Below are 13,236 nucleotides of genomic sequence, written 5' to 3'. Positions count from 1 at the left end.
TGTGTGTGTGTGTGTGTGTGTGTGTGTGTGTGTGTGTGTGTGTGTGTAAAAGAAGGCGCCAAGAGGCAGGGCATGGAGGAACCAAATGAGAGGCCAGCACAGTGCTTGGTTCAAAGCAGACACTCAATAAACAAGTGCTGCATAGCTGCACGGGGGCACCCTGAATGAGTGAATGAATGAATGAATGAATGAATTTGGAGAGGAGTGAGACATCGTCCACATCATCGTGAAGGCAGTAAAATCTAGCTGAGGCCGCTGAGGCTGTCCTAGGCTGGGGAGGAGTGAAGTGGGCCAAATTTGGGTTGCAGTTGCTAAAGGCAGAAAGGCGGAGAGGAGGCCTCTGTGCTTCTCCACACCAGAGGTGGTTGTCCATGCCTGCATCTTGCACAGACTCTGTCGCCAAAGTTCCTCTGTCACTTCCCCAGAGTCTGGCTGCCTCTGGCTCATGCATTCACAGAGCTCACAGCCCAAGGGAAGGAAAATCAGAGAAGAAGAGATGGGGCAGCCTAGGGAGAAAAGTGTCTTCCGGTGGCCACAACCCTCAGGCCCCAGGCCTCCTCCGCTGTCAGCAGTGGCCTGGCTCGCAGGTGTGCCCGGAGAGATAGATTGGTACCAGCCCGTGCCCTGGCTCCCGCACAGCCCCTCGGCCAGGTCTGCAGCACCATGTCAGCCCGAGAGTTTTGGTTTGACATAGCCGGCCTCCTCCTTTTTCTTAATGCAGCTGAGCCTGACTGTGAGGCTCAGGGAAGCTGATTACCGGGCTCACTTGGTCTCACACTGGGTCCAGATGCTTCTGTTTTGGCGACATCTGAGACAAGAAGGGGATCCAGAAGTTCCTTTGCCTCAATCCAGAATTTGGCTAAGAGAAACCAAGTATATGACTTTATAGACTTTGTCCAACTCAGCCCTCCAGGACCAAGGGTCAGAAGGCGCCAGATCAGGGGAGAGACACCCTGGCAGGGTGAGTCGGGAGGAGAGCTACCCCAGAACCTCCCCTCAACTCACGTGGGCCTCCAGATGCCCATTTGCTCCAAAAGAATACGCTTTCCCCAGGAGCCAATAAAAGTCTGGGAAGCATAAACTTGAAGAGGTATTTTGCAGAATGAAGACACCACTGTTGAAGACTGGCCATTTGGGAAATGAAGCCCTATTTTCGGCATTTCTACCCAGTGCCATTCATCCATGAAGATTTTATTAGACAACACTCAATTACCTACCCTGCTGGGGAAGACTGTTACAAATAATCTAAAGGAAGGTCGCTTCCTTTTGCCTTTGGAATTCGTGGTTGAAGCTACAAAGAGGCTCCCTAGGTACCACTGCCTTACTGGACCAGCAACCTCAGCATCACCTGGGATCTCCTTCGAAATGTACAGCCACAGGCCCCACCTCAGACCCAAAGAATCAGAATCTGCATTTTTAACAAGATCTTTAGCTGTTTCTTGAGCACAGTAAAGTTTGAGAAGTAACACCTTCAGCTAATACTAAAAGTTTCGCATCCCAGGAGCAAGGGGCAATGCAGAGGCCAGGTTTGCGGGGTTGGGGAGAAGGCACCGGCAAGCAGGAACAAACTTAGGGGTAAATGGGCAGAGCAACCGGCGGCCTGCTCAGGGATAACAATCTCACTCACCTCTCTCCTCTGCCCGGGCCCTTCCCAAGCCATTCCACACCAGGCGAGGTTTCTCTTACCCCGCATAGAGCTTTACATCATGGTGTCTCTGCCTTTGCAGTTTCCTCTTCTAGGAATGCCCTTCCTCCCTTGTCTACTCAGCCAGCTCCTAGCCCTTCTTCAAAAATCTGCTACAAAGTAACCCCTTCTTTGTCGTACCTACATACCTCTCCTCTCTCTGCTGCTGTGACCCTGGGTCCATTCACTCATTTATCAATTCCCTCAGTCAACAAACTCAAATATCTATTTGATGTCCCCTATGTGCCAGACACTAGGCTAGAAACCAGAGACCCAGAAACGAGTGATATACAGCTCACCCTTTGAGAGCTTACCTTCTAAATAGAGAGACAAATGTATCAATTCCCATCTACAGTACACCTGGGTTGCCCGAGTCAGGGAGTATTGTCATTTTTTGTTTATACATCTTATCTCCCCAACTAGACTGTAGCTTCTTAAAGACAGGGGTTGTGTCTTATTCTTTTTAGTTTGTGCTGGGCCACTACTGGTCCCTGAGCAGATGAAAATGAATGAATGAATGTCTATTTTACATCTGGGGAAACAGCAGAAACTCCAACAGCCTGACCTTTCACAGCCAAAGTGTGGTAGAACCAGGACTGGGAGCCAGGTCCAGCCACTCCACACCCTAGGAATTCCATTCAACAAGGGACTGTCCCACATGGAGTCAGATGCTGCAAAGCTCACAGAAAAGACCTAAACAGGGTCTCTAAGAGTTTAAGATCTTTCAGAAAAGAAAGCCTCACACCCATGAAACAATTAGAGAACATCAGAAAATAAAATCTGGTAAGTGTAGAGACATCTAGGAAGATGTGAGAAATAGGAGATCACCCAGGCGAGACTCAAGCAGGGCCTTGAAGGAACGTTGACTTGGGCAGGCAAGAAGGAAAAGGGAATTCCAGGCAGGGGAACACCAAGAGCAAAGGCTCAGAAGCACAAAAGACAAAGGTATATGGAGCAGAGGGTTCCTGTCACGGAAAAAAAAAAAAAAAATGAGAGACGTGGATGGGTAGACAAGATGGCACCCAACCTCAGAAGGCCATGAACATATGATGTGGAGTTCAGACAAGGGCTTTGAAAGTTCTGGGACAAGTAAATCACTATTGCTCTCACCACCTATGAAATAAGAAAGGGTTTAGCTTTCTGTGAAAACTCCAAGTTCCCTTATTTTTTGATAAAGAAGGGGTGTTTCGAAAGTTGGGCTTTATAGAAGTGGTAATGGATCGCCTGATCTCCCTTGAGGAAGACCAAACCACATTTGCAAACCAGCTGGCCAGGACGGAAGGTCAGGAGTCTTGAGAAACTTTGTTTATTCTTAGTAAGAAGATAACTGGTCTGTGTTGGGATAAAACTTGCAAACTAAGGTTCTTTGGGTCTAAGCAACTGAGCCAAATCAGTGGCAGTGTGACCCCTTACACACACACACACACACACACACACACACACACACACAGAGCTAGCGTTTTATAAAAGAAATTTGCCAGTATAGACATGCAAGCATATGGGCTAGCCAGAAGGAGAAAGAGAGGGGTGGCAAAGAGAAACAAAAGACCAAAGGGCTGGCGGAAGGCTGCAGCCTTTAATAGGAGGCACATCTTCTGCAGGTCCGCAGTGGACAGACAGGCTGAACTGTTTTCAATTCCAATAGCCAAACTCTGACGGTGCCAGATTATCCATTATTCTTGGGTGGCCCCTCCCCCTCTACCCTTATGCTGCTTTCTGTTGGCAAAAGCCTGCTTGCTTCTGGAAGCCTTTGAATATGGGAGCATCTGGTGTCCTAGAGACTTAAAATACTACAAATTTGAGTAACAAAACTGCTTGGATCTACCAGGAGATCCAGCTTGCTCCATCTCCATCAGGTTTCATACCCTTCAGAATGTCACCCCTTGGAGCTATGCAAAGCCCTTCCCTGAGCTCAGCTCCCTAACTCTTTCTTTGAATGGGAAGAGGGACTTAGGTATTTAGGGGTGCAAGGGCTTCCTGCCCATAGAAATAAAAATTAATGGGAGATGGGGACTGAATCATCAGAAGACAAATCCACTGGGGGAAACACACTGGAAGAGGCTGGAGGGCCCAGACCAGGCTCCAGCCCCTAACTGACCTCATTGAGTCCCCACAATGTAGTTTATATCTGGGAAATAGCCTCAAAGAATTGACATAAACTTTGCAATACTGAAGAGAGAGTAAGAGGCAGAGGCAAGATATAAACCAGGCCTATTTGACCTTGAGGCCATTCCCTACGCCATATGCCTTCATGGCCCTGGATTTAGTAGACAACCACCCCTAGGCGAAGGGCATGAGGGAGCAAGTAGGTCTTTTCCATGGTCCCTTGCAGGGCTATTTTCGTTTGGGGCAAAATTATATTTGACAGCTGTGGACTTGCACTCTCAACTTTGACTCCATGCCTGTGCATAAGAGGAAGATTTGTGGAGAGGTAGGCTCGTGGGAGAGAGGTGGGCTTCCTCTTCCTCCTCCTTAGAATGGAAGCCAAACCTTGGATGAATCGAATTCAGATTTGATGTGGGCAAGTCAGACTCTGGAGGGGCATGCCCACACTTCCCGGGGGAAAGCACCCTCTGCAGGAAGGAACATATGGAGAAGCTGCCCAGCCCACCCTCCAGCTCTTATCCCAAGTCTCCCCTTCTACCCAGAGCAACAGATGTACAATCACCATCCATCCATCTCACTCGGTATCCTGAAGGTCATCATCCTATGAAAACAATAATTGAGGAAATGGAAAAGGGCGCCTTAGCCCAGGAGAGCATGTTACCTTATAGCCCAGAAATGAAACCACTTCCTTCCCATGAACTCTTAGTATATGAAAGACTCCTCCTCCCCCCTCTCCTTATCATGTCAATACGTGTCCCCTTTCTGGTATGTCTCGGACAGGCTATTGCCTTCAATTCACATACTATAAATTACTGACATACTCCTTATTGAGAGCTGACAGGTGAGAAGGAGACATTTAATGACTCTTAGCCATGGCTGAACAAAAAAAGGCTTCAGGCCTCCAAGTGGAGACCTGAGAGCCTTTGGTAAAAGAGAAAGATAATGATGAGTGTGTTATAGAGGGTTCTTGATATTTGCAGAATTAAGGAAACCCTTCAAAAATGTAGCTCCACTTACAGCTACATGTAAAAGAATGAAATTAGAACACTCTCTAACACTATACACAAAAATAAACTCAAAATGGAGTAAAGACCTAAATGTAAGGCTAGACACTATAAAACTCTTAGAGGAAAAAATAGGCAGAACTCTCTATGACATAAATCACAGCAAGATCCTTTTTGACCCACCTCCTAGAGAAATGGAAATAAAAACAAACATCAACAAATGGGACCTAATGAAACTTAAAAGCTTTTGCACAGCAAAGGAAACCATAAACAAGACAAAAAGACCACCCTCAGAATGGGAGAAAATATTTGCAAGTGAAGCAACTGACAGAGGATTAATCTCCAAAATTTATAAGCAGCTCATGCAGCTCAATAACAAAAAAACAAACAATCCAATCCAAAAATGGGCAGAAGACCTAAATAGACATTTCTCCAAAGAAGATATACAGATTGCCAACAAACACATGAAAGAATGCTCAACATCACTAATCATTAGAGAAATGCAAATCAAAACTACAATGAGGTATCACCTCACACCAGTCAGAATGGCCATCATCAAAAAATCTGCAAACAATAAATGCTGGAGAGGGTGTGAGAAAAGGGAACTCTCTTGCACTGTTGGTGGGAATGTAAGTTGACACAGCCGCTATGGAGAACAGTATGGAGGTTCCTTAAAAAACTAAAAATAGAACTACCATACAACCCAGCAATACCATTACTGGCATATACCCTGAGAAAACCATAATTCAAAAAGAGTCATGTACCACAATGTTCATCGCAGCTCTATTCACAATAGCCAGGACATGGAAGCAACCTAAGTGTCCATCGACAGATGAATGGATAAAGAAGATGTGGCACATATATACAATGGAATATTACTCAGCCATAAAAAGAAACGAAATTGAGTTATTTATAGTGAGGTGGATGGACCTAGAGTCTGTCATACAGAGTGAAGTAAGTCAGAAAGAGAAAATCAAATACCGTATGCTAACACATATATATGGAATGTAAAAAAAAAAAATGGTCATGAAGAACCTAGAGGCAGGATGGGAATAAAGACACAGACCTACTAGAGAATGGACTTGAGGATACGGGAAGGGGGAAGGGTAAGCTGGGACAAAGTGAGAGAGTGGTATGTACCTATATACACTACCAAATGTAAAACCGATAGCTAGTGGGAAGAAGCCACATAGCACAGGGAGATCATCTCGGTGCTTTGTGACCACCTAGAGGGGTGGGATAGGGAGGGTGGGAGGGAGGGAGACGCAAGAGGGAAGAGATATGGGAATATATGTATATGTATAGCTGATTCACTTTGTTATAAAGCAGAAACTAACATACCACTGTAAAGCAATTATACTCCAATAAAGATGTTTTTAAAAAATCTAAATTTAGAAAACCCATTATAAAAAATAAATAAATAAACAAACTCAAAATGGATTAAAGACCTAAAGCTAAGGCCTGACACTATAAATCCCTTAGAGGAAAACACAGGCGGACCACCCTTTGACATAAATCGTGGCAAGATCTTTTTTGACCCACCTCCTAGGGTAACGAAGAGAAAAAGAAAAATAAACAAAGGGGACCTAATGAAACTTCAAAGCTTTTGCACAACAAAGACAACCACAAACAAGACGAAAAGACAACTCTCAGAAAGGGAGAAAATATTTTCAAATGAATCAACGGACAAGGGATTAATCTCCAAAACATAACAGCTCATGCAGCTCAATATCAAAAAAACAAACAACCCAATCAAAAACTGGACAGAAGACCTAAATAGACATTGCTCCAAAGAAGACATACAGATGGGCAACAAACATGTTAAAAAATGCTCAACATCACTAATTATTAGGGAAATGCAAATCAAAACTACAATGAGGTATCACCTCACACCGGTCAGAATGGCCATCATCAAAAAATCTGCAGGGACTTCCCTGGTGGCGCAGTGGTTGAGAATCTGCTTGCCAATGCAGGGGACACGGGTTTGAGCCCTGGTCTGGGAGGATCCTACATGCCGCGGAGGAACTAGGCTCGTGAGCCACAACTACTGAGCCTGCGCGTCTGGAGCCTGTGCTCCACAACAGGGGAGGCTGTGATAGTGAGAGGCCTGCGCAACGCGATGAAGAGTGGCCCCCGCTTGCCGCAACTAGAGAGAGCCCTCGCACAGAAACGAAGACCCAACACAGCCAAAAATAAATAAATAAATATTTTTTAAAAAAAAAAATCTGCAAACAATAAATGCTGGAGAGGGTGTGGAGAAACGGGAACCCTCTTACACTGATGGTGGATATATAAATTGATACAGCCACTATGGAGAACAGTATGGAGGTTCCTTAAAAAACTAAAAATTGAACTACCATACGACCCAGCAATCCCACTCCTGGGCATATATCTGGAGAAAACCATAATTCAAAAAGAGTCATGCACCCCAATGTTCATTGCAGCACTATTTACAATAGCCAGGTCATGGAAACAACCTAAATGCCCATCGACAGAGGTATGGATAAAGAAGATGTGGTGCATATATACAATGGAATATTACTCAGCCATAAAATGGAACGAAACTGGGTCACTTGTAGAGATGTGTATGGACCTAGAGACTGTCATACAGGGTGAAGTAAGTCAGAAAGAGAAAAACAAATATTGTGTATTAATGCATATATGTGGAGTCTAGAAAAATGGTATAGATGAACTTATTTGCAAAGCAGAAATAGAGATGTAGATGTAGAGAATAAACGTATGGATACCAAGGCGGGAAACGAGGGTGGGATGGATTGGGAGAGTGGGATTGACATATATACACTACCATGTGTAAAACAGATAACTAATGAGACCAGAATGTATAGCACAGGGAGCTCTACTCAATGCTCTGTGGTGACCTAAATGAGAAGGAAATCCAAGAGGGGACGTAGGTATACATGTGGCTGATTCACTTTGCTGTACAGCAGAAACTAACACAACATCGTAAAGCAACTATACTCCAATTTTAAAAAATGCAGCTCACTTAAGATTGGATCAGAAATCAGAGACCCACAAAAGACCTGCTCTTTATCCAGGCCCTGAATGGCTAAGAGGGAAAAGTGGGATGCAGAGAATGAGGAAGGCCCTGTGGGAATAAAGACGAGGAGATCTGAGCTGGGCCCAGACTAGAAATAGGAGTTCAGAACCAAAGGATTTTAAAAACTAACCTCATTAAATCTTACAATAGTAACCCAAAGGTAAGGGAGCCTCACATTTCAGACCAAGAGTTAAATCAGTGGCTGTCCACTTTGGCGACGCATGAGTGTCACTTTTGTAAAAGGCAAGTGCCCCAGCTCCACCCAAGAATTCCAAACCAGAACACCTCTGGTGGAGCCCAGCAAAGAGCCACCAGCCACTCTGAAACCCAGCCAGAATCAAGAAGCACTGCGTTAAATCAAAGAGCTGTATTCATACCCCACTTCCAACCCCATTCACCCCCTCAAAACCCCAGTGTGTAAGTCACAGCGGGGCTTTCCTCCAGTCACTTCAATTGTTTCAGGAGTTCCAGACCATAGATTCCTCACCAAGACTCCACTTGCCCCTCAGCCAGGGTAGAAACACAGGATGATTTCCACAAACTGCATTTATTTAGGGATAACTGGCCAAAGAAATCATTTGGGTTGGTTTTTATCTCTGTGATTCTTCCCTGTAACCATCCACAAAGAGCACCGTCCAAGCAGAGGGTCTGACCTGATGGGATGCTTGCGGCCTCTGGGGCAGCTCAGTCAGGGTCCCCAGGGCCAGTGTCCCACTCCAGAGGGACCAAGTCCATGCTCCCCCTAATCAGGGCCTGTTCCTCCAGAGCTGTCCCATCTCTCTGCCAAGCTTCAAGCCCTCCATCTTCAGTCCTTTGCCCAAGCAATGAGGCCGGAGGAGGACTTGGAGGGCAGGGGGTCTGACATGGACTCAGGACACAAGGAAGAGAGAGTCTGTGCCACGGCCAAGGGCAAAGGGAACTCCCCCTTCTTTTCAAAAGGCTTGCTCTGTCCTTGGCATTCCCCCATCTGACTTTTTGTCAGATGGGCTAGTTGGTGCTGACCTCAGAGAAGGCCAAACTGGGTGCTGTGGGGAGAGAGAAACAAAGCACATTTGTAAGAAGCATTTCAATCATAATAGTTACCATTTATTGAGCTCTTTCCATCTGTCTGGCCCAATTCTGAATTTCACATGCACTGTCTCATTTGATCCTTACCACCTGAGAGATAGGTTTTATTATTCCCATTAAGGATTAGGAAACTGAAGTTCAGAGAAGCTAAGTTACCTGCCTAAGACTGAGCTAGCTTCTAAGTCAGGGTAAAGATTTGGACCCTGGTGTGTCCAACTCCAAAGCCTGTGATCTTAACCATTGTGCTATACAGCCTCAGAAAGGGGACACGGCGTGGTGCTCCCTTCATTTAAGTAAATTTAATCAAGAAGCAAAGGTTCTTTGTTACCCTGCTCTCTTTCAGATAACACCTCCCTACCTGAGGTCTCAAACAAGTGGTCCGCAGGCCAGAATTCACCCACGGGCTTGTTTAATTTGGTACATAGTGTTTTAAAATAACTTGACAACCCCTGAAGGGCTTTGAGTTTGTGGCCCTGGCCTCTCATCACACTCGCTTTATTGAAACCGTTCCAAGGGGACAGGGCTGCCATTTTCTGCAAAGTTTAAATCGCAAGCACCTGGCAGTGAACATGGGGAAGCTGGCTTTGAAGCTGGCTTTCCCTCCTCCATCATCTCTGCCCCACAGGCTATCTGCAAACAGTACCACCCAGGTGGCTGACACTCCCCAGCAGCCACTGTGCAGCTGTATCAGCAGGTCTCTAAGATGAGGTTCCGGCAGTCACTGTAGCGCCACACGGCTATAACAGGAGAAGGATGGGGGGAGGGGAATGACTATATTCGACTTCAGAGGGGAGCTTATGTTTCCCTTGGTGGAGCCAGGCCAGGGCTCTGATCTCACACTTCCCTGGCAGAACCTTTCTCTGCTGTAATTATCTGGAAGTCATGTGTCCTTAGCGCTGGTGTGACAGGAACAAACACAAGCCATCATCCTATAAACAGAGGAGGCCAGCCTTCCTGAACCCAGCAGAACACGGCTCCCTCCATGGCTGGGGTGCCTATCATTAGTCTACAAATAGCATCATATCTCTCGCCAGCTCAGTCCTTTTGTCCTTACCCCTACTCACTACACAGCAAGTGTCTTTTTTAGGTGCTGGACTTCCCTGGACAGTTGAGCAAAGAGAAAGTAGGAATCAGACTCTGTATTATTACATGAAATTCAGCATGAAGCCTTGCCGACAATTAGATTATGTCAAGGTATAATAAGTCACAGAATTTAAAAATCTAAGAGTTGGAAGGCACCTTTTGAAAGGAAGGAAAACCATCCCTTGTGACACGATGCTTGTGCAAGGATCTTACAGCCCCCTCCTTACTATGATGTGTTAAACCAGTATTGTACCGATGAGGCAGAGATCTTGCCTACCCTCATGAAGGCACTTCCTTTTGCCTCTAAGATCAATCCTCTCCAGCCCTAGAGATACTCATAATACTCGAAATCGGGTACAAGGACAAGTTTGATATTACTTTTCTATCCAGCAGAGCTTCAGCTTCTCACCCTTTCCTACTACCTAGAAAAATCTCTGCCCTCAGCAGAGTGGCCTCCCCAGGGGACCTAGCAATGTGCATCCCCCATGAGTTTGCCATATCCTTCCCAGCTCCTTTTTCTGCCTCCAGATGCCTGGCTTGGCTGGACCCAGAATATTCCTCACCATGGTCATGTAGGTGGCCTCTGACTTCCCGCTTGATTCTTCGTCAGTCACCTCTTGCATGGTTATTGAGGAGTAGATATGTTTCTAGAGGGGAGAAAATCATGTAAATATTCCTAAAACTCAGCGAGTCTTACACGCCAGAGAAAAGGCTATCTACCACTCTTCAAGGGGACAGGGGTTCTCCAGGGCATCAACCACCAAAATCAGTAGGTCAGAGGGTTACTAAGAGCTAGAGAATTATCATAGGTCACGATACTCCAGTCCTCAGACTTCCTGGAAATTAAGAAAATTAGCTCATCAGCAAAGAGCACTATCTTAAGAACCAAATTCTTTGGTTCAAAAGCCGAACATCTAGGACTTCACTGGCGGTCCAGTGGTTAAGACTGCACGCTCCTAATGCAGGGGGCACGGGTTCGCTCTCTGGTCAGGGAACTAAGATCCCACGTGCTGCATGCCGTGGCCAAAAAAAAAAAATCAAACATCTTTGTTTGGATGGGCATTGAGGTAGCAGCAGAAAATTCTTATCTTGCCAAATTTTTTGTACTTTGTGATTATTTCCTCCTAATTAGAGTCATGGCAGGACGGCATCCATCAGCAGCTAACTGTCATCACCTCTTCCAGACAGTTTATATGCCAGGAACAGCCCTCACTGAACTTCACATCTGTGAGGACAGAGGTGCTTTGTGATTCCCATTCCTGTCACTATTTGGAGAAGTGATATCATCCACTGACAAAGTCTTGGACTTCTGGAGTCCCCTGCACTATGTTGTGAGAAAATCCTACTCTTGGGTCACAAACAGCCCAAAAGATGGAAAGGTAAATATGATAAGAGGAGTTTTTCAAAGGAAAGAAAGAGAGAGAGAGAAAGAAAGAGAGAGGGAGGGAGGGAGGGAGGAAGGAAGGAAGGAAGGAAGGGGGGAAGAAAGGAGGGAGGGAGGGGGAAAAAGGGAAGGAGGAGGGAAGAAAAGAAAGAACAAAAGGGGAAAAAAAGAGTTCAAGGAAACTAATCCATTTCTCAGTCCCTGGTAGCAATTATTTATCACAACTAATATGGTTGAAAAAGTTCTTGATCCTCTCTTTCTAAAGGTCCCCGAATATTTAATCTGAACAATTAACTCCTTCACTTAACTCTGGAATGGACATAATCATCCTTTATATTGATACCATGCCTCATAGATTACAAAGCACTTGCCTATCATCATGTTATTTGAACCTTACAACGGGGCAAATACGTTTGTCCTTAAACTCATTTTACTGATGAGAAAACTGAGGCTCAGGGAGGTGGCAGAGCTGGGCTTGAACTGGGACTTTCCCAGGGTCCTCCAAGGATGTACTGGGCTGCTGGACTGGCCCTGTCCGCCCCACGCCACTCACTCTCCCAGGGACTCATTGCAGTGATGGAGATTTTCTGAGCCGCTGCTCTGTGCCAGGCACTGGATGCGCCGAGACATAACGATGAGTGAGACACAGTTCACACCACCTGGATCCTGGAGCAGCCTCCGCCTTGCCCTCACTGAGCACAGCAGCAAAATGGCAGAGTTCTTCTCTTACCTCTGGATTTGCCTTCTTTGTGTTCTCCAGGCTTTTGACCAAGGTCGTGGAAGTTACTGAACTGCAAAGGCATGAAAAGCATGTGGAATTACCCAGCCAGCACCGTATATCCAAGGCTGACAACATGAGACCACACAGAGTTTTATGAAGAGAGAGACCCCAGGTTAGGAACTACTCCCAGACACCTACAGCCCACGCTACCCAGCTCCGCTTGAGATCTGAGAGATGCATGTCTTTCACCGAGAGCAGAAAGGCATCTGGAGATAGTTTAGGCTGAACGACAGCTTCAACCTCTCTATTGTCACACTAACAAGTTTTCTGCCCATAACAATTTTAAGTGAATTAATAGAGAGGGGCCATGGGATTCGATTTTAACATTTCCGAGGACTGGGGAGATGGAGCTGAGCCAGCAGGGAGCAGCAGAAGCTCAGCGAGACACCGGTTCAAAGGCTTCCGGCTTCTTTCTTCCAGGGAGGAGGCCAAGCAGAATTATCCCCTCAAACACCCAGGGCTGGGAGCGCCGGCCCCTTCCCTGCCCTTGGCCTTTGATCGCTCGACCATCTGCCTTCTGCATTTGCCACTAAGTAGGCTTCCTTTCTTTCCTATTTTGGCCTAAGGTGGAGCGAGAAAAGAAAAATAACAACAACAACCAGGGTTAAAGCTAGAAAGGAATGTATATGTTTTGGACTCAGAGTAGAAATATTTTAATCGTATTTTCTGATTATAAAGTTGTATGCTCTGATTGTAAAATAACTCAAATAATACAGAAATGTAGACAGTCTGAAATTGAAGCCCCAGTAAACTCCCTACCCTCCTAGCACCCACCTTTTCTTTTATCTCAAATAGCACTATTAACATTTTAGAATTATCCTTCCAAACCTCTCCCAATGCAAGCATAAGTATACTCACACAAAATATATTTAGTATATATGCTGCTGAAGAGAGAATTACATAATATGCTTTTTTATTAAAATGAGATCATTCTATATATTGTATAATACTACTCCTCGGACATCTTTCTCCATCATTACATACAGAGCCATGCGATATTTCATTGAATGGAATACCAATTCATTGAATCATTACCTTTCTGACAGGCACTGAGAATGATTTCAGTTT

At 45.5% G+C, this 13,236-nt stretch overlaps 1 protein-coding gene across 3 annotated transcripts in view; it reads right to left on the bottom strand.

The window, feature by feature from the left end:
• Positions 1–8,380: 8,380 nt before the first annotated feature.
• Positions 8,381–13,236, bottom strand: part of JAML (junction adhesion molecule like) — a 32,745-nt gene continuing 27,889 nt past the window's right edge. For all 3 annotated transcript variants that reach the window (XM_029209144.1, XM_029209147.1, XM_029209146.1), the window contains exons 8-10: positions 12,118–12,178; positions 10,567–10,650; positions 8,381–8,877 (exon numbers count right to left, since the gene is read on the bottom strand). In XM_029209144.1, the coding sequence (XP_029064977.1) occupies positions 8,785–8,877; positions 10,567–10,650; positions 12,118–12,178 (238 nt within the window). In that variant the 3' untranslated portion in view covers positions 8,381–8,784. The remainder of the gene's footprint in view (positions 8,878–10,566; positions 10,651–12,117; positions 12,179–13,236) is intronic.

Source organism: Monodon monoceros, unplaced genomic scaffold (assembly GCF_005190385.1).
Source record: "Monodon monoceros isolate NGI ecotype Baffin Bay Population unplaced genomic scaffold, NGI_Narwhal_1 Super_Scaffold_7, whole genome shotgun sequence".
In the NCBI taxonomy this organism is placed as follows: domain Eukaryota; kingdom Metazoa; phylum Chordata; class Mammalia; order Artiodactyla; family Monodontidae; genus Monodon; species Monodon monoceros.
The sequence above is the reverse complement of the archived record's forward strand: the minus strand, read 5'-3'. Positions and strand labels throughout refer to the sequence as shown.